The 20,315-nt window shown below is 48.6% G+C and overlaps 1 protein-coding gene across 1 annotated transcript in view; it reads left to right on the top strand.

The window, feature by feature from the left end:
* The first annotated feature begins 325 nt into the window (after positions 1 to 325).
* ATP8B3 (ATPase phospholipid transporting 8B3) overlaps positions 326 to 20,315 on the top strand; it is a 76,047-nt gene continuing 56,057 nt past the window's right edge. Inside the window, exons 1-3 of the mRNA XM_056867703.1 lie at positions 326 to 418; positions 12,390 to 12,594; positions 12,818 to 13,019. Coding sequence (XP_056723681.1) covers positions 326 to 418; positions 12,390 to 12,594; positions 12,818 to 13,019 — 500 coding nt within the window. The remainder of the gene's footprint in view (positions 419 to 12,389; positions 12,595 to 12,817; positions 13,020 to 20,315) is intronic.

A 20,315-nucleotide genomic window follows, 5' to 3' on the forward strand; every position in this document is an offset into this window, starting at 1 on the left:
CAACCCTATATTTCAACTGATCTCCCAACGATAGAGATCAGTTCACCTGAAGAAAATGGCCGCTTTGGCAATTGGACTATGGCATTGAAGTCCCTCCCCTCTCTAAACCCTGCCCTCCTCAGGCTTCGCCCCAAAAACCTTCTGCCCTTAGCCAAGAGGGACCTGGCAACCCTAGGGATAAAATCATCAGAAGAGTCAGATGGAGGATCAGACCAAAGACCAGCATCCTGTGCCTCTTTGGCTATGGTAACTGGAAGCCCACAAGCAGGCCCAAGGCTTGCCCCTATTACTGTCACTGGCATTCAGTGGTAGATTGCCTCTGAACATGGAGGTTCCATTTAGCCATCGCGACTCACAGCCAATGGATGAATCTCTCACCCTCCATACATTTGCTGGCCCAGCCAAGCAGGCAGTACAGGTAATTGCTTGGGGTGGCAGAATTCCAGCGGCTCATTAGACAAATCCCGTCTTGGGAGCGCTTGCCTCAGACATTTGGGAATGGATTACATGTGCTCTTTAGTTGTTTGTTTATCGTGTGCCACTCATGTGCCTGGTATTCCACAGAGCAACAATCCTAAATTTGGCATGAGAGAAGTGAGGGAGAGGGGAACGAAGAGGGCTAGGGAGTAAATCTGCGTCCAGTTGCACAAATTCTGGCTCTGTTGGACTGCCGGAATGCCAACTCTGGCCTGGGAAATTCCTGGAGATTTGGTAGTGACGCCTATGGACGAAGGAATCTGTAGACTGATTTCACCTCGAATCTGCCCCCTTCTGTTTTCTTCAGGCGAACTGATCTCTGGGGTCTGGAGATCAGTACTAATTCTGGAAGAACTCCAGGCCCCACCTGGAGGTTGGCAACCCTAGCCTCTGCCTCACTCACATGCATGCACACACACAAACGAGAAGGAGAAGAAGAAGAGTTGGTTTTTATACCCTGATTTTCTCTAAGGAGTCTCAAACTGGCTTACAATCGCCTTTCCTTCCTCTCCCCGCAACAGACACCTTGTGAGGTAGGTGGAGCTGAGAGACTTTGGAGAGAACTGTGAGTAGCCCAAGATCACCCAGCAGGCTTCATGTGTAGGGGTGGGGAAATAACCAACCCTGTTCACCAGATCAGCGTCTGTCACTCATGTGCTGGAGTAGAGAACCAAACCTGGTTCTGCAGATCAGAGTCCACTGCTCCACACCACCACTCTTAACCACTACACTACTCACCTTAAAAGTCAAAGGAGCCAGCCATGCAGGAGAATGCAGCAGAAGACAAGCTGGAGTGAGCTTAAAGTTGACTTCCAAATATGGGTGCCAGCCTCCAGGTAGTGGCTGGAGATCTCCCGCTATTACAACTGATCTCCAGGCGATGATATCAGTTCCCCTGGAGAAAATGGATTGGCCACTTTGGAAGGTGGACTCTACATTACATCCCATTGAAGTCCCTCCCCTTCCCAAACTCCGCTCTCCTCGGGGTCCACCCCCCAAAACTCCAGGTATTTCTCAACCCGGAGCTGGCAAACCTACTTCCAAAACTAGCTGACCAGCTCCTGAGGTTTGGCCTAGTTGGCTGTTGCATCACCGCGATGTTGATGGTGCAGAGAAGAGGAGGGTGCGCCTCGAAGGTCAAGATAAGCCTGAAGCTAGCAGGAGATGTGGTGGCCCGTGAAGCAAGAACCCCCTTGGGAGCCAGCTGGTGGAGTGGTTAACAGCGGCAAACTCTAATCTGGAGAACCGGGTTTGATTCCCCGCTTCTCCACATGAAGCCTGTTGGGTGACCTCTGGCCAGTTGCAGTTCTCTCCGGACTCTCTCAGCCCGGCCTACCAGCGTGGTGTAGTGGTTAAGAGCGGTGGTTTGGAGCAGTGAACTCTGATCTGGAGAACCAGGTTTGATTCCCCACTCCTCCACATGAGCAGCGGAGGCTAATTTGGTGAACTGGAGCAGTTTCCCCACTCCTACACCCTAAGCCTGCTGGGTGACCTTGGGCTAGTCACAGCTCTCTTAGAGCTCTCTCAGCCCCACCTACCTCATAGGGTGTCTGTTGTGGGGAGGGGAAGGGAAGGCGATTATAAACCGGTTTGAGTCTCTCTTAAGTGGTAGAGAAAGTCGGCATATAAAAACCAACTCTTTTCCTCTTCCTCACAGGGTGTCTGTTGTGGGGAGGGGAAGGGAAGGCGATTGTAAGCCGGTTGGATTGTTGCTTAAGTGGTAGAGAAAGTCAGCATATAAAAACCAACTCTTCTATTTCTTCTTCATATCCAATGTCCCCTTCACTGAGGGCAGGAGGGCTACGGTATTGGTTGTTGGCCACAAAAGGGATAAAAAAAAAGTGAGGCTTGAGGACTAGGAGATGGTGTTAGATGCTCCAAGAAAGCAGCTCTTGGGGAAGGATTTGAAGGGACAAAACCTCACACACCATATGCCCTGGGGAAGATGGGTGAAAAAAAGTTGTTCTCCCTCTCCCCAAATACTATCACTCATGGGCTCTCAGTGAAGTTGAGCAGTACACATGAGAAAGACAGAACTTCTTCACACAGTTGATGAGGAGCCAGCGGAACTCACTGCTACTAGATGGCTGCAAATTCAAACTGGGGATTGAACAACTGACTGTTGGGGAAAACAGGATGCTGGACCGGAGAGAATTGCTTTGAACCGGCAGGGCACTGGTGATGGGTGGACAAAACGAATTTCTGCTGGGGAAGCAAAACGGCTTGAACCGGTCCGGGTTCCTTCAACGTGTCATGCTCCATTGTGGGTGTTCTGGCTTTTCCCACTGACCTGCAAATGGGATGGGTGGGTGTGACTTTGGGTGAAAGTCGGAGAGAATCTCTCTGCTGACTTAAATCTGATTTTGGTTTCTGTGTGTGGGACAGACACATGGGGCAAGCCTAGGGTTGCCTGTTCCAGATTGGGAAATACCTGGAGATTTTGAGGGCGGAGCTCGAGGAGGGCGGGGTTTGGGGAGGGGAGGGATTGGGGTATAATGCCTTAGAGTCCATCTTCCAAAACAGCCGTTTTCTTCAGGGGTACTGATCTCTATCACTTGGAGATCAGTTGTAATAGCATGTGATCGCCAGCCACCACCTGGAGGTTGGCAACTCTAGGCCGGCCTGGTGTAGATAGGGTTTCCAGGTCCCTCTTTGCCACTGGCGGGAGGTTTTTGGGGCAGAGCCTGAGGAAAGCAGGGTTTGGGGAGGACAGGGACTTCAATGCCATAGAGTCCGATGGGTAAAGCAGCCATTTTCTCCAGGGGAGTTGATTTCTATTGGCTGGAGATCACTTGTAATAGCAGGAGATCTTTAGCTAGTACCTGGAGGTTCAAGAACACTCAGAAAACTGTTAACCAGCTGTAATAAGGAACTGTGCAAGAGAATAACCAGCAGCACTGGCTTTATCAATAAAAACTTCAAAAACAATAGTAGATTCAAAAAGTCACAAATCTATATTAACAACGAAATAAACAAGTAGCAAAGTGCAAAGATTGTGAGTCCAAAACAATGCCTGTTACATAACACGGTATGTCATGCAATAAATTCTGTTCATGAAAGCAATCCAAAATTTCCATGGTGGTATTGATAGTCCACACAGATGACTTCAAGCCACATATAAGAAGAATAAGAACCCCTCAATAATGATAGACAGGGATCCGGTAATCATGCTGTTTCGATGTTAGTCTTCCTCAGGGTTCATTAATAAAACACAACATGTATCCCAAAGCATAAAATAATATACAATACTAATAGGAAGAATTTTCTAACAGTCAGAGTGGTTCCTCAGTGGAACAGGCTTCCTCAGGAGGTGGTAAGCTCTTCTTCCCTGGAGGTTTTTAAGAAGAGGTTAGATGGCCATCTGTCAGCAATGCTGATTCTGTGACGTTAGGCAGATGATGAGAGGGAGGGCATCTTGGCCATCTTCTGGTCACTAGAGGTGTGGAGGCGGGGAGGTAGTTGTGAATTTCCTGCATTGCGCAGGGGGTTGGACTTGATGACCCTGGTGGTCCCTTCCAACTCTATGATTCTATGATTCTAATACAATTACATACAAAACTTGATATATAGTACAAAGTAATACAGTAATACTTACACACTGACCGCTTAGTAGCAGGTTCTGTGCTGAATGGAACAAAAATGTTCTCTAACCTATGACATGCCTGCTAGGAGGTAAGAAGCTATCCTAATTGCCTGCACCTGTGCGTTAGTTCGAGATTGCATGATACCGCAATGACATGGCACAAAGTTAACTAAAAGGAACCACTACTAAATTAAATTAAACTAGTTCATTCGAAAGATGTATTAAGACCATAAGGTTGTACAGTTTGAAACGTGTGGATATATCTAGCCTCTTGTTGCAAACAATAGTTTGTCAACATCAGCCCTATTGAATCTGTGTTTCTCCCGTCTCCAAACCGTCTCCAAACCACAAAGAAAGCAATGTCATTTTGTGATTTTTTTCCCTAAAAAATGGTGAACCATGGGGGTCTCTAGGTTTTTGTTTCCGATGCGAGAACAATACCCGCCAGTTCTATATTTGATAGGCCTATTGGTCTTACCTATGTACCAAAGGTTACTCGAACATCAGACCATGTAAATCACATGATGTGACTCACAATTATTGAAACAATTGATCTTATATTTAAACCTGTCGAAGGGCAGGTAAATTCTTTGACAGGTAAGGTAAAGGTACAGAATGCACATCTCCTGCATCTGAAATTACCCTTCAGGAGGTTGGTATCCTGTGTTTCCAGCATGTCTGAGTGTATCAGACGGTCCCTGAGAGTCTGTAACCAATCCTGGGTAAAGCGGCACAACCAGGTAATGTATCGACAACGTGCCAATGTTTTAAAATGATCTTTTAAATCAACGGAGTCATGGAGGTGAATTGAAGAGAAAACATCAAATGATCTGAAGGAGAATGATCTTTTTCGGCAAGCAAGGCAGAATGGGGTTGTGAATCTGCTCTCGATCTAGCCTTATTAATAATAGTTTGTGGATAACCACGAGGTTTTGGGGGCGGAGCCGGACGGGGTTTGGAGAGGGGAGGGACTTCAATGCCATACAGTCCGATTGCCAAAGCTGCCATTTTCTCCAGGGGAGCTGATCTCTATCAGCTGGAGACCAGTTGTAGTAGCAGGAGATCTCCAGCTGCTACCTGGAGATTGGCAACCCTGCTAGTGGATGAGGTGGGACCCAATCCTCCCACATTACTTACAGACTTCTCAGCACGGCTAAGGCGGAAAGAAGTGTTGGAGGTTCATGTTTGGCTAGTTGAAAGGGGGGTGGGGTGAGAGAAAGGAAAGAAGCCAAAGGGCGGGGGGGAGAGATGCCGTGGAAGTGCCCATAAATATCTGTAGCTGGTTCAGAGATGGAACCTGATGGGAGATGGAAGGGTCAGGTCAGGTCTCGACATGTTGGGGTGTGGTTTGCAAAATTGGGTGTATTTTCGACAGGTTTTAAATTTCAGGTGGAGCAAATCCAGAGATCTCCTGGAGTTACACCTCATCTCCAGACTATGCAGATCAGTTGCCCCGGAGAAAATGGCTGTTTTGGAGGGTGGACTCTATGGCATTATACCCTGCTGGGGTCCCTTCCCGCCCTGAACCCCGCCCTCCCCAGGCCCCACCTCAAAATCTCCAGCAATTTCCCAGCCCAGTGTTTGCAACCTTTATGTAGCGTGGTGTAGTGGTTAACAGCAGTGGTTTGGAGCGGTGGAGTCTGATCTGGAGAACCGGGTTCGATTCCCCACTCCTCCACATGAGTGGCAGAGGCTAATCTGGTGAACCGGGTTGGTTTCCCCACTCCTCCACATGCAGCCAGCTGGGTGACCTTGGGCTAGTCATAGTTCTCTTAGAGCTCTCTCAGTCCCACCTACCTCACAGGGTGTCTGTTGTGGGGAGGAGGAGGGAAGGTGATTGTAAACCGGTTTGATTCTTCCTTAAGTGGTAGAGAAAGTCGGCATATAAAAACCAACTCTTCTCCTTCTCCATCTCCTTCTCCTTCTCCTCCTCCTTGTTCTGTTTAACCAGTCATGGTTTTGCTGGACGGATCACTTAAATATTCCCTGACTGTGAAAAAAAAAGCATCCTACATATGCCCAGAGGCACACTTGCTTTTCCAACATCACTTTGCACATGCCATGGATCAAGCCGTGTACTTTGGGTTGCCAGCCTCCAGGTGGGGTCTGGGAATCTCCTGGAATTGCAACTGATCCCCAGACTACAGAAGTCAGTTCCCCTGGAGAAAACGGATGCTTTGGAGGGTGGAGTCTTTGGCGTTGTACCCCGCCAAGGCCCCTTGCTTCCCCAACCCTGCCCACTCTAGGCTCCACCCCCCAAATCTCCAGGAATTGCCCAAGCCAGGCTTGGCAACCCAATGTACTCCGGACAGATCTTGGGATAAAGCGTGGGGTTCAAAACAAAGGCTGAAGTTTTCATTTAAAAAAAAAATACTAACCCTCCCAAACTGGTTTAGGTAAATGTGACATTCTTTTAGTTTGCCAAGGAGGTAAATTAGGCACCAAAAGCTGACCCCTGCTTTGGCATAGGAATTTTTTTATGGCTCCGAAGAATGGAGTTCCCTTATCAAACAGATCGAAGAATCTGGTGCACACAAAGCATGAAGCACATCAATCATGTGCTTAACAAGCCGACTTCCGTCTGTGACTCTGCAAGTGACTTAAATGACATCACACCTGCAGGAACCGGGGAAAAAAAAGCCCCGGCCCAAACAATGTGGAACCTCACCAAATTGGGGACAATTTCAAATTTCTCCTCGCTGACCCGAAAAATCTCACTGATTTTGACATCATTGCTCCCTTCAGCAAATCCAGCCTGGATTCTTTATTTCCGCACCATATTCTGGTTTTCTTGTGCACCGTTCTCCCCAGGAAAAATCAACATTATTTCTCCATCAGTAAATCAGGACGATAAAGAGCCCTGTGGTGCAGAAGTCCAGCAGTCGAAGCTCTGCTCACGACCTGAGTTCGATCCTGGGTATAATGCCATAGAATCCAGCCCCAGGCCATGTGAATGATTCGAGAGGTTTACGGTTGCCAACCTCCAGGTGGTCGATATAAAATAAGGGGAAAGAACTGCTACAATACGTAGATATGCAAAAAAAATTAAGCAATTCAGGCTCTCATATATGTCAATATGAAGAATTATATTCACATTAAAGAATCCAAAAATCTGATATATGCATCAATGCCAAGAATTATAATCACATCAAAATTATATCAACATAATATACAAAACGTACAATAGTTGGAAATCCAATTGCAATGCAAATAAGGTAATAAAGTGAACTTAGTTCCTGTCCAGATGAACTAGAAAGGACTGTTGTATGAGCCTGAATTGCTTGATTTTTTGCATAACCTCCAGGTGGTGGCTGGAGATCTCCAATTATTACAACTGATCTCCAGCTGAAGAAAATAGCCACTTTGGAAGGTGGACTCTAGGGCATTATACCCAAATGAAGTCCCTCCCCAAACCCCGTCCTCCTCAGGCTCTGCCCCGAAAATCTCCAGGTATTTGCCAACCTGGCAACCTTAGTTGGCACTCAGGGATTTCCCAACCTGAAGCTGGCAGCTCTAGCAGAGGCTGGTGCAAGGACCTGCTTTTAAACCCAGAAGCAGATTGGCAAATCAGCCTGGGTAGTTTCACCTTAACCGACCCCAGTGGACAGCTATGCTTGAGAAACAGAGCCCAAGAGGTTCTATATTTTGACTATCAAAACAACTGCATGGCAATCCCAGCGGCACTGAGCAGACGTGGTGGGGAAGGAGAGAGTTAACTCTTCCCCTCTCACCAGATAAAAAATGCTCCCCCCTCCCCGGTCTGCATGAAGCCCCGTAGGAAAAATAATAGGCATGCTACAGGTCTTCCTTTCTTCCTACAAGCGGCTTAAGAAGGGGCACTTTAAAATAAATACATAATATATATATATTTCCCAACCAAACATACCAATATACAAATGTAAACATCAAATTATTACATTGTGCTGAAACTTACTTTATGGTTACAATCCAATGATCACCTTCTTTGAGTTACGGTTTTCCATTTTCTGATTAAATTTGCACGTCAGTGCAAACAGTGCATTTCGTACTTAACAGTGCATTTCTTACTTAAATCCTGACATTCTATCATTTTTTATTGGCTAACAGCCGTATAGTTAAGGAATACTTTCCATTTTCCAGAGAACTCAGAGGGTGATCTGTTATGTCCTAAAGATGTTAATTTAGCCATGGCTGCCTATTTTGCTACTTTCTTTATCCATTCAATGACATTCAAGAAGAAGAAGAGTTGGTTTTTCTATGCTGACTTTCTCCACCACTTAATGAAGAATCAAACCGGCTTACAATCACCTTCCCTTCCCCTCCCCACAACAGACATCCTGTGAGGTAGGTGGGGCTGAGAGAGCTTTAAGGGAGTTGTGACTAGCCCAAGGTCACCCAGCTGGCTTCATGTGTAGGAGAGGGGAAACAAACCCAGTTCACCAGATGACCCTCCGCCGCTCATGTGGAGGAGTGGGGAATCAAACCCTAGTTCTCCAGATCAGACTCCACCGCTCCAAACCACCGCTCTTAACCACTGCAAAACGCTGGCTGTACACCAGGTCTTGACCACCACGCTGTACAAGACCAGTAGCTGCCATAAGCAGGCATGTGTAGAAATCCTAGAAAAAAGCTGTGGATCTGCAATAAGGAACCCCATCAGCTACCCAAGGGACAGTCATTGGCTTATGATCATGACTATGTGAGTCACGTGTGGGATTTCATGAGAAGACCTATAATCTTTTCTCAATAAATGTGACAGGGGAACAAGACTGTATGGTAGGATCCCATATTATCTTGGGAAAGAAGTGTGTGGGAGTGATGACAATCTACCCAGCACTTTGCTTGTGGCAACGGGGAGATTCCCAACCTCCAGGTACTAGTTGGCGATCTCCTGCTATTACAACTGATCTCTAGCCGACAGAGATCAGTTCCCCTGGAGAAAATGGCCGCTTTGGCCTTTGGACTCTATGGCATTGAAGTCCTGCCCCTCCCCAAACCTCGCCCTCCTCAGGCTCCGCCCAAAAAAACCCCCACTGGTGGCGAAGAGGGACCTGGCAACCATAGTTGTTACTCCATAGTGAGAGGAAACCGCTCTGCACATGCTCAGAGTGTTTGTAGTCTTTGCACTCAGATAACTGATTTTTTAAAATTGGGTCAGATTTTTTGAGCTTCCCCCTCCCCAAAGGCTTTGTTTGTCTGCTAGGGTTGCCAGTCTCCAGGCGGAACCTGGAGATCTCCCAGAATTACAACCGAAAACTGTTCCCCTAGAGAAAACGGCTGCTTTGGAAGGTGGGCTCCATGGAATTATACCCCACTGAGGTCCCTCCCAAAATCCCGCCTTCCTCAGAATCTATCTTTAACATCTCCAGGAATTTCCCAACCTGGAGTTGGCAATCCTACTGGACACTATGCTTCTTTGATTCTTTACCCTTATCTTCGATTTTGTGTCGTGGGGAATTGAGTAAGGACAGTCTCTTGAGAGTGGTTATTCACTGGTGATATTCTGCCCATGCTCAGAGGCAGGCCAAGCATGTAGCAGCAAGGTGATTTTGCAGTTAGTTATGAAAACTAGTTGCCAAGCTGAATGAAACTTTCTTTTTCTGGCTCCTACCCCCTCTCCCATGGCTCTCACCTATTCCTGAGGCAAATTACCCACTGCAGGTAGAGGAAGCAACCCCAAAAAAGTATGTCTCACTCCAATTTTCTGCCCGGTGTTCTCATTTATCACTGTGGTCATTAGAGAAGAAGAGTTGGTTTTTATATGACCACTTTCTCTACCACTTAAGGAAGAATCAAACCAGCTTACAATCACCTTCCCTTTTCCTCCCTACAACAGACACCTGTGAGGTAGGTGGGGCTGAGAGAGCTCTAACAGAGCTGTAACTAGCCCAAGGTCACACAGCAGCCTTCATGTGGAGGAGTGGGGAAACAAACCTGGCTCACCAGATTAGCCTCCACCGCTCATGTGGAGGAGTGGGGAATCAAACTCGGTTCTCCTGATTAGAGTCCACTGCTCCTAACCACTACACCACGCTAGCTCTCAGAAGACAGAAATGAAAAAGTTAAGGCCCAGGGAGAAAAACTGAAGGGGAAAAGTTGCTGAGAATTAATTTGGCGATGGAGAATTTAATTAAGTCACCTCTGCAACATCCCCTCCCCCATTCATCCCCAGGCAATCTTGATAGAACTGCACGATTCCCCTTATAACTCGGCAATGAAAAAGGCCAGAGGCTTACTCTTTAAAAAAATGGAAGCCAGGAATTCAGAGTGGGGTGTGTGGCATATTTATGAGGGGCATATTTCATAGCCCTCCCATGCCCCTGGAGCTATGGGCCCAAGAGTGGATTATTTTAAGTATGCAGAAGGCCCTCAGTACATCCCCCCCACATCTCCAGCTCAAAGGACCTCAGGTGTCCTTGCCTGAGCAGCCTGCCCACTGGAGCTGGCAATATGGAGTTCGATAAGACAGCTTTGGGCACGCGTGGAAGAATGAAATACGATCTCTCTGAGAGTATCTAGAAAAGGAAAAAGAGTCAGCGAGGTACAATCTCATGAGCCAGAGTGGTGCAGTGGGTTAAGAGCGGTGGTTTGGAGCAGAGGACTCTGATCTAGAGAACCGGGTTTGATTCCCGGCTGCTCCACATGAGCGGCGGACTCTAATCTGGTGAACCGGGTTGGTTCCCCCACTCCTCCACATGAAGTCTGCTACGTGACCTTGGGCTAGTCACAGCTCTCTCAGCCCCATCTACCGCATAGGGTGTCTGTTGTGGGGAGGGGAAGGGAAGGAGATTGTAAACCCGTTTGATTCTTCCTTAAGTGGTAGAGAAGGTCGGCATATAAAAAACCAACTCTTCTTCTTCTTCTTCTTCTTCTTCTTTTCTTCTTCAATTTTTCGATTCTTTTTTCTGGTCTTGTGTTCCACAGACAACTTCAGCACCCAGCCTTGTTGGGCCAGAGGGTGAGATTTTAATGTCTCTCCCTGTGCCCTGCTTTTTTCTAACTGAGCCTAATTTTCAGATGCGCTTTTCTTGTCGATCAGAATTAAAATGGAAAGGGCCCCTCAAAACCAGCCCCCCCCCCACGCGCAGGTAAAAATGAACGTGCATGCTGGAAGAAAAACTCGTCTGTCTTCCAGGTGTCGCAAGACTCCTGCTTATCTGTGGTTGCAACTGAGGACCATGGCTATTCTGCTGGAGTTCCTCCTCTGCAAAGGGTGCCAGATAGATGGAGCAGATGCGCCAGTCTCCGCCTTCAGTGGAGAAAGCTTTTCTCCAACCATTAGGTTATGCTACCCACTGTGGCTTCTATTAACTTGTTACCTGGCACTTCAACAAAAAAAATTCCTTCCTCTTTGGAGGAGGCTAGCCATGTTTTTCTGTCACTCTCTGCCCTTCAAGAGACTTGAGTGGTTTGGACTTCTTTGGTACCCAAGGAAGGGGAGGGGCTGTGGCGCAGTAGTAGAGCATCTGCTTGACATGCAGAAAGTCCCCAGTTCAATCCCCGGCATCTCCAGTTAAAGGGACCAGGCAAAGAGGTGATGTGAAAGACCTCATCAGCCTGAGACCCGGGAGAGCCGCTGCCGGTCTGAGTAGACAAGACTGACTTTGATGGACCAACGGTCTGATTCAGTATAAGGCAGCTTCATGAGTTCATGTGTGTTCATCATCTATGGAAATCTACAGCACTTCCTGGATCCCCATTTATGGAAGTTTCAGACTACAGAGTTGGGGCTTTCCTGTCATGCCCCCAAATTCATTCTTCCTTCCTTCCTTCCTTCCTTCCTTCCTTCCTTCCTTCCTTCCTTCCTTCCTTCCTTCCTTCCTTCCTTCCTTCCTTCCTGGAATGTGAAACTGTTTCATGGAACACTGGTTTCTGGCCGTTAAAGTTTCTATCTGATTGTTGTTTGGAGATTCCCCCCCCCCCCATAAATTAGCACTATGTACACATTTTTGACCATGTTTCTGTGTAAATACTGCTCTGGGGCTGGGTTCGTCTCCCCAGCAGGAGTGTAGCCAACTGCGGTGATTTGTGCAGAGACCCAAGAAGCAGCCTCTGCTAAAGTCTAATAATCTTGCTGAGTCTCACCAGTGACTGACTGGTCAATTCCATAAGCGAGGGCACTCGGGGGCTGATTGGTAGGCTGGAGGCAGTAAGCACACAGAGATTCAACGGGCACCCTCCCCCGCCAAGTATCTGCTTTTGGCTCAAAAGAGTCTCACTCATCCTTGAATTCCTTGCAGCACCCGGCTGAGATCTTCCCCAGAACGGTATCAAGAGAGATGGATCTTCGCTGCATCTCTGCATGACTCACCGTCCTGACCCGGCTAACCTGGCTCAGTGACTTACGCAGAAACTCCGGAGGGACAGCCTCCTCCTCCGAGAAGTTATTTTCGCCGTCGCACCCGTTGGGAAGCTAGCGGAGGCGTCGCTCTCGGAGTGCCGGGCGGGGGGAGACCCAGGTTCGAATCCCCCACCGGGCCGGGAATCGGATCCTGGGCCAGTCGCTTTCTCTCCGCCGGAGCCTCCCGGCTGGGTCGAAGGAGAGGAGAACCCAGGTAGGAAAGGGTGGGGATCCAACAGACGGCCAGATTGCCGGGAACAGGTCCCTGCCCGCGAGGAGCTTACACACTCCCTCTCTGCAATCGGCCCTCCGCAGAAAGCGTTCGCAAAAGAAACCGGATTTTTTTGGGGGGGGTGTATGGGGAGGGGGGTTGATCCTTCCGTGGGGCCCCGAGAAATTGGTGTGTGGGGAGGGAGCGTTTCCCTGCGTTGTCTTAGGAGCGCTTGACGCAGCCATCCTCGGGAGGGCACAGCTTTCTGGGGAAAGGTGTGCCATGCCAACGAAGGGGCGGGAGAGGACAGAGTCCCTCTTTGGGGAGGGGTGCCCTGCCACCCCCCTGGGCGCCGCTGCTGGGAAACCCCCCGTGCCCGGGCATCGCCCTTGCCTCGCTGCCAGGCCCCCGGAGCTGACCCCCGGCGGGTAAGGAAGCGCTGCCAACCCCCGGTTGCTAGGGGCTTTGCCTTGGCAGGGCATCCTTGAGAGGAGCCCTTGGGGGTAGGAGCCAAAGGCGTCTTCCCTGGAAAGGCTGAGCGGGGGAGGGGGAACCTGGGCGGGCACTTGGGGGGGCTGGGGGGGGGCTGCGGGCGCCTGGCGATGCCAGCCAACGTCCGTCTTGGTGAGCCGTCGGGGCGTTGGCGGGGGGGGGGGTCCCAAGGGGAGACGCCAGAGGAGATCGTTTGCAGGAGGCTACAAGGACAGGGTCTGTCTGTCTGTCTAATTTTCCACCAGGCCTATAACTGAGGGCATCCGCAAGTTTATCCATCGTTCATGGCCTCCCCATCTCTTTCCCTACTTTGGTATTGGTGGGGGTTGACCCGCCCAAGCCAGGTTGCATGGGGTGCCTGAGTTGTTTTAAGGCCATCTTGTTATGGTTTTAATAGGATGTTTTAATAATTGGTTTTAATTATTGCTAGGATTTTATGTATTAAAACCCGCCCCGAGCCCAGCCTTGGCTGGGAATGAGAGTGGACTGTAAAACCAATAAATAAATAAATAAATCCATGCATACATATCCATCCTTCCATCCATCCATCCATCCATCCATCCATCCATCCTTCCTTCCTTCCTTCCTTCCTTCCTTCCTTCCTTCCTTCCTTCCTTCCTTCCTTCCTTCCTTCCTTCCTTCCTTCCTTCCTTCCTTCCTTCCTTCCTTCCTTCCTTCCTTCCTTCCTTCCTTCCTTCCTTTCCTCTACCTACCTATCATCCATTAAAATGGGCATTAAAATGGCAAATGAGATTCAATGTAAGTGTAAAGTGATTCATATTGGGGCAAAAAATCCCAACTTCACATATACACCGATGGGATCTGTGCTGGCAGCGACAGGCCAAGAAAGGGATCTTGGGGTAGTAGTGGATAGCTCAATGAAGATGTCAACCCAGTGTGCGGCTGCTGTAAAAAAGGCAAATTCCATGCTGGGCTTAATTAGACGAGGAATAGAGAATAAAACTGCTGATATCATACTGCCCTTGTACAAATCTATGGTGAGACCACATTTGGAATACTGTGTACAGTTCTGGATCCTAAAAAAGGATATCCTAAAAAAGGATATTATAGAGCTTGAGAAGGTGCAGAAAAGAGCAACCAAAATGATTAGGGGACTAGAGCAAATGTCCTACGGGGAGTGGTTAAGACGCTTAGGGCTGAAAGAAGGCGGCTAAGGGGGAGACATGATAGAGGTCTATAAAATTATGCATGGTTTGGAGAGAGTGGATAGGAAGAAGTTTTTCTCCCTCTCCCATAATACTAGAACACGGAGTCATCTGCTAAAGCTGGAGGGTGAGAGATTCAAAACAGATAAAAGAAAGTATTTTTTCACACAACGCATAGTTAAATTGTGGAACTCCCTGCCCCAGGATGTGGTGATGGCTGCCAGCATGGAGGGCTTTAAGAGGGGAGTAGACAGATTCATGGAGGAGAGGGATATTCATGGCTATTAGTTAGAATGGATACTAGTCATGCTGCATACCTATTCTCTCTCGTATCAGAGGAGCATGCCTATTATTTTGGGTGCGGTGGAACACAGGCAGGATGGTGCTGCTGCAGTTGTCTCCTTTGGGGGCTTCCTAGAGGCACCTGGTTGGCCCCTGTGTGAACAGACTGCTGGACTTGATGGGCCTTGGTCTGATCTAGCAGGGCCTTTCTTATGTTCTTATGTTCTTATCCATCCATCTACCTATCCACATACCTACCTACCTATCATCCATCCATCTGTCTACTTATCTGCCTACCTACCTTTCACTTATCTATCTATCTACCTACCTACCTATCTACCTTCCTACCTATCATCCATCTATCCATCCATCCACCTATCTGCCTACCTACCATTCATCCATCCATCTATCATAAGAACATAAGAAAGGCCCTGCTGGATCAGACCCAGGCCCATCAAGTCCAGCAGTCTGTTCACACAGTGGCCAACCAGGTGCCTTTAGGAAGCCACAGACAAGACGACTGCAGCAGCACCATCCTGCCTGTGTTCCACCGCACCCAAAATAATAGGCATGCTCCTCTGATATGAGAGAGAATAGGTATGCAGCATGACCAGTATCCATTCTAACTAATAGCCATGAATACCCCTCTCCTCCATGAATATGTCCACTCCCCTCTTAAAGCCCTCCAAGCTGATATCCATCTACCTATCTACATACCTACCTACCTACCTATCACCCACCCATCCATCCATCCATCCATCCATCCATCCATCCATCCACCTAATCGTCTGTCTGTCTGTCTGTCTGTTTATCATCTGTAATTCCTCTTTCTGCCCCCCCTTTCCCTGCCATCGCCTCCACCCTTTTCACAATTGTTTAGACTTTTAGAAAAGAGAGGGGGGGCACCTTTTTTTATTCTTCAGGTGCTACTGGAGAGGCAGGATGGAGAGGAGGGGGGAGGAAAAGGAGAGGGGGAACCTACTAAACATACAACCAGGAGCGAAGTTTGTTTTGCAGCAGAGGGGGGAGTCCCCAGGTCTCTGCCCCAGGGGGATTTTCCGCATTCTCTCTTTCCTTGTGTCTAAATGACTATTTCTTCACTGGTGTGACTCGGTACTTAAGGAAAAAGAGGAAAAAGAGGCCAAGAGCCCTTTGCCGAGGGAGAAGTTCCAGCATCACTGATGTACCCCTGCCTTAGTCAGCCAGGGACTGTTGTGACAGCATGGACTTCCGAGAGGCAGGTAAATGGACCCTTTTGGAAACAAGATGATGCATTACTTGGCCCCATCCATCAAAGCCTTTCCTGTGTCAAGTGTCTCAGTGGGTACAGGCTTTGGCAGCTCCAGGGAACCTCCTTGTTCAGGAGCAGTCTAACCTGTGGCTGCTAAATGCTGGAGGCGAACAACAGGGGAAGCTAGGTGGTCCTCATGCCCTGCTTGGATACTTTTTGGCATCCTAATGCTGGGTCGGGTGGAGCTTTCGATCTGATCCCGCAAAGCAATCATGTATGCATTTTTGGGGGGGGGGAACAGAACATAAGAAAGGCCATGCTGGATCAGACCAGGGCCCATCAAGTCCAGCAGTCTGTTCACACAGCGGCCAACAAGATCCCTCTAGGAAGCCCACGAACAAGACAACTGCAGCAGCATTATCTTGCTAATATAATAGGCCTGCTTCTCTGATCCTGGAGAGACTAGGTATGCATCATGACTAGTCTCCGTTTTGACTAGTAGCAGTGGGAGCCCCTCTCCTCCATGAACATGTCCACTCCCCTCTTCAAGCCTTCTGAGTTGGCAGCCATCACCACATCCTGGGGCACGGAGTTCCACAGGGAGAGTGGTAAGCTTACTGCACCCTGACTTGGATGGCCCAGGCTAGCCCGATCTTGTCAGATCTCTGCTACACAGAGGCAGGCAATGGCAAACCACCTCTTGCCTTGAAAACCTTTCCATCGCCAAGTCGATTGATGGCAGATCGCTCAGGGGAGTCTCCATGTTTAGAGGCAGTCTATCTCTTATTGTCAAATGCTGCAAATGCTCAACAGAGAAGAGGCTGCTGACTGTATGCCCTGCTCTCAGCTTCTGGAGCCATCTAGTTGGCCTCTTGGGGAAGGGGGAAGAGATGTACTGTTGGTCTGATCCGGCATCCCCTGCTCTCCCCATAATTCCAACTTCCGTGGCCTCGGGGGGGGGGGGAGAGATGTAATGTTGGTCTGATCCAGCATCCCTGTAATACCCTCTTCCGCAGGGGCTCTGATAGGTGCAGGTTTCTTGCAGCCTTTCTTTGCATCTCCTTCCAGGAGAAATTAATTGTAGGATGAATCTGCGGGGACGGTTGGAGGAAAGAATGTCTTCAAAAAAATAAAAAATCAACAACACAAAGAATCAAGTAGGCAGACAAGAGCCAGGCAGGGTTCGGCTTTGATGCCTATCCAGGGCTTTGAAAGGGCACACAGTAAGAAAATATCATTGGCAGAGACGGTGGAATGCAGGAATGGTGGAAGGTGGCACGCATGCCAGTCCAAGGGTGGGCATGGGCATTGGCAGGAAGGGGAATCGTATTTGAGTTCAGAAGTCTGTGATTATCATTGTTGGCCATGTTCAAAAATATTTTTGAAAAGTTACTACAGCGATTGTGTCCTATGAAGAAGAAGAGTTGGTTTTTATATGCTGATTTTCTCTGCCTTTTAAGGAGAATCAAACCGGCTTACAATCACCTTCCCTTCCCCTCCTCGCAACAGACACCTTGTGAGGAGGGTGGGGCTGAGAGAGTTCGGAGAGAACTGTGACTAGCCCAAGGTCATCCAGTTGGCTTCATGTGGAGGAGTGGAGAAACCATCCTGGTTCACCAGATCAGAGTTCGCCGCTCATGTGGAGAAGCAGGGAATCAAACCCGGTTCACCAGATTAGCCTCCGCCGCTTATGTGGCGGAGTGGAGAATCAAACCCGGTTCTCCAACTTAGAGTCCACTGCTCTTAACCACTGCACCACGCTGCAACATTAATAATGCATGAATACTATTGCCTATTATTAAGCATTAAGACTACATTAATAACTATGATTGATACATTTTATTAATATTAATGCAACATTGGTAATGACAGCGTTGTCATAGCACACAATTATTACATAATTTTTTAAAAAGAAAAATAAGGTTCTAGTCCACAAGTTTCTGACCTCTTTGCTCTGTAGTTTGATTATTAGTGTTCGGGTTTTTCTGCTGTCGTCGCTGGCTTTATATAGTTCGTACTGTTTTGTTTTCAGACCTTTTCCCCTTTTACTTGTCTGCTGTTTTATTCCTCTCTCTCTCTCTTGTTAAAATTGAAATTATATTTGGCATTCCGATGGTTTCACTATTTTCTCAGCGAGAAGACTAGGAATGAAGTCCACAAAACAAACGAGAACATAAGTAAAACGATATGCTGTTAGAGCTGCTCAGGGAACCAGTTCTGTGGTCAAGAACCAGGATAAGACTTGTTTCATACAATAAATAATTGGCACGGTGGCAGAAAACCATACCTTTGATTGACAAAGGATGACCTCTGACCCTAGAATCAGTTACAGGTGTCTGCAAAAATTGGACAACAAGCTGAAGAAGCTTTGCGAAACGCACCTGCCGGATTGACCTTGCGTACTTGTCTGGTCCATTTGTTCCATGTCAAGCTGGCCAAGTCTGGTTCAAGATTTTTACTTTAGAGACTTTATCTATATGTGACTATTGCTGATGATCCGCGATGGCATGGTACATTGCTCCGCCGTGTTATTGTATTTGGGATATTGTAGCTTACATGTTTAATTAGGAAGTGGCATGAATCTAATGCCCTGATTGGAATATTTGTAGCTTATATGTATAACTAGGAGCCCCGTGGCGCAGAGTGTTAAGCTGCAGTACTGCTGTCAAAAGCTCTGCTCACGACCTGAGTTCGATCCCGACGGAAGTTGGTTTCAGGTAGCGGGCTCAAGGTTGACTCAGCCTTCCATCCTTCCGAGATCTGTAAAATGAGCACCCAGCCTTCTGGGAGTAAAGGGAAGATGACTGGGGAAGGCACTGGCAAACCACCCCGCAAACAAAGTCTGCCTAGTAAATGTCGGGATGTGGCGTCACCCCATGGGTCAGGAATGACCCAGTGCTTGCACAGGGGACCTGTACCTTTAGATGTATAACTAGGAATTGGCATGAATTTAATGCCCTGATTGGAATATCATTGCTTTTCCATTGGTTTTCCATTTATTGTGTATTAGTCATTTAGCTAAGTCTACATTAGTATTAAATGCTTTAGCTTTGAAAATTAAGCTTTGATTCTGTTCATTTGCTACAACTACCTGGAGGTTGGCAACCCTACCATTGACCCAAGGATACCTTAGGGAAGAGGGTTGCCAACTCTAGGAAATTCATGGAGATTTAGGTGGGGGTGGAGCCTGGGGAGGGCAGGATTTGGGGTTGGGAGGGATCTCAGCAGAGATAGGATACCATCGAGCATGAACGCATGAAGCTGCCTCCTACTGAATCAGACCCTTGGTCCATCAAAGTCAGTATCGTCTGCTCAGACCAGCAACGGATCTCCAGGGTCTCGGGTAGAGGTCTTTTACATCACCTACCAGCCTAGTCCCTTTAACTGGAGAAGCCGAGGATTGAACCTGGGACCTTCTGCATGCCAAGCAGATTCTCTGCCACTGAGCCACGGCCCTTCCCCAAAGCAGGGGTGTCGAACTAAATTGTTATGAGGGCCAGATATGACATAAATGTCCCTTGGTCAGGCTGGGCCATGCCTTGCCAGCCCAGATCGGGACTGGGGGGGGGTGGCTGCCTCAGCTGGTTTGCGGGCTGGATAAGAGCTCTCAAGGGGTCGGATCCGGCCCACGGGCCTTATGTTGGACACCCCAGCCATAGAGCCTGCTGCCCTCCAAAGCAGCCATTTTCTCCAGGAGGAGCTGATCTCTGTAAGTCTGGAGACCAGTTGAAATGACAGGAGATCTCCAGTCCCGACCTGAAGTACCCAAGTGCCTGAAGAATGATGAGGAAGTTTTCTGAATGCGGAAGCTACAGTTTTGCCGTTGCTTTCTACCCTCCCATCATCTACTGCGTATTGCCTCCTCTCCAAGTGTTTTTCTGTATGTGCTAGGGTTGCCCACCTCCAGGTACTAGCTGGAGATCTCCCGCTATTACAACTGATCTCCAGCCAATATAAATCAGTTCCCCTGGAGAAAATGGCCACTTTGGCAATTGGACTCTATGGCATTGAAGTCACGCCCCTCCCCAAACCCTGCCCTCCTCAGGCTCCGCCCCCAAAAACCTCCCACTGGGGCTGAAGAGGGACCTGGCAACCCTAGTATGACTTATGGCCAGTTGGCCACCCCATAGGGATTTTCAGGCCGGAGACGGTCAGAGGGGTTTGCCATTGGCTGCCTCCGCCTGGTAGGGTTGCCAGGTCCCTCTTCGCCAAGGGCGAGAGGTTTTTGGGGCGGCGCCTGAGGAGGGTGGGGTTTGGGGAGGGAAGGGGCTCCAATGCCATAGAGTCCAATTGCCAAAGCGGCCATTTTCTCCAGGGGAACTGATCTCTATGGGGAGTTGTAATCGCGGAAGATCACCAGCTACTACCTGGAGGTTGGCAACCCTACCGCCTGGGCTAAGAGAATTTGGAGAGAACCGGGACTGGCCCAAGGTCACGCAGCAGGCTTCACGCGGAGGAGCGGGGAATCGAACCCGGCTCTCCAGATTAGAGTCCGCCGCTCTTAACCACTACACCACGCTGGCTCTCTCCAAGGAGAGAGAGGTTTTTCCTAA

The sequence above is a fragment of the Euleptes europaea genome, chromosome 2, assembly GCF_029931775.1.
Source record: "Euleptes europaea isolate rEulEur1 chromosome 2, rEulEur1.hap1, whole genome shotgun sequence".
NCBI classification, from domain to species: Eukaryota; Metazoa; Chordata; class Lepidosauria; order Squamata; family Sphaerodactylidae; genus Euleptes; species Euleptes europaea.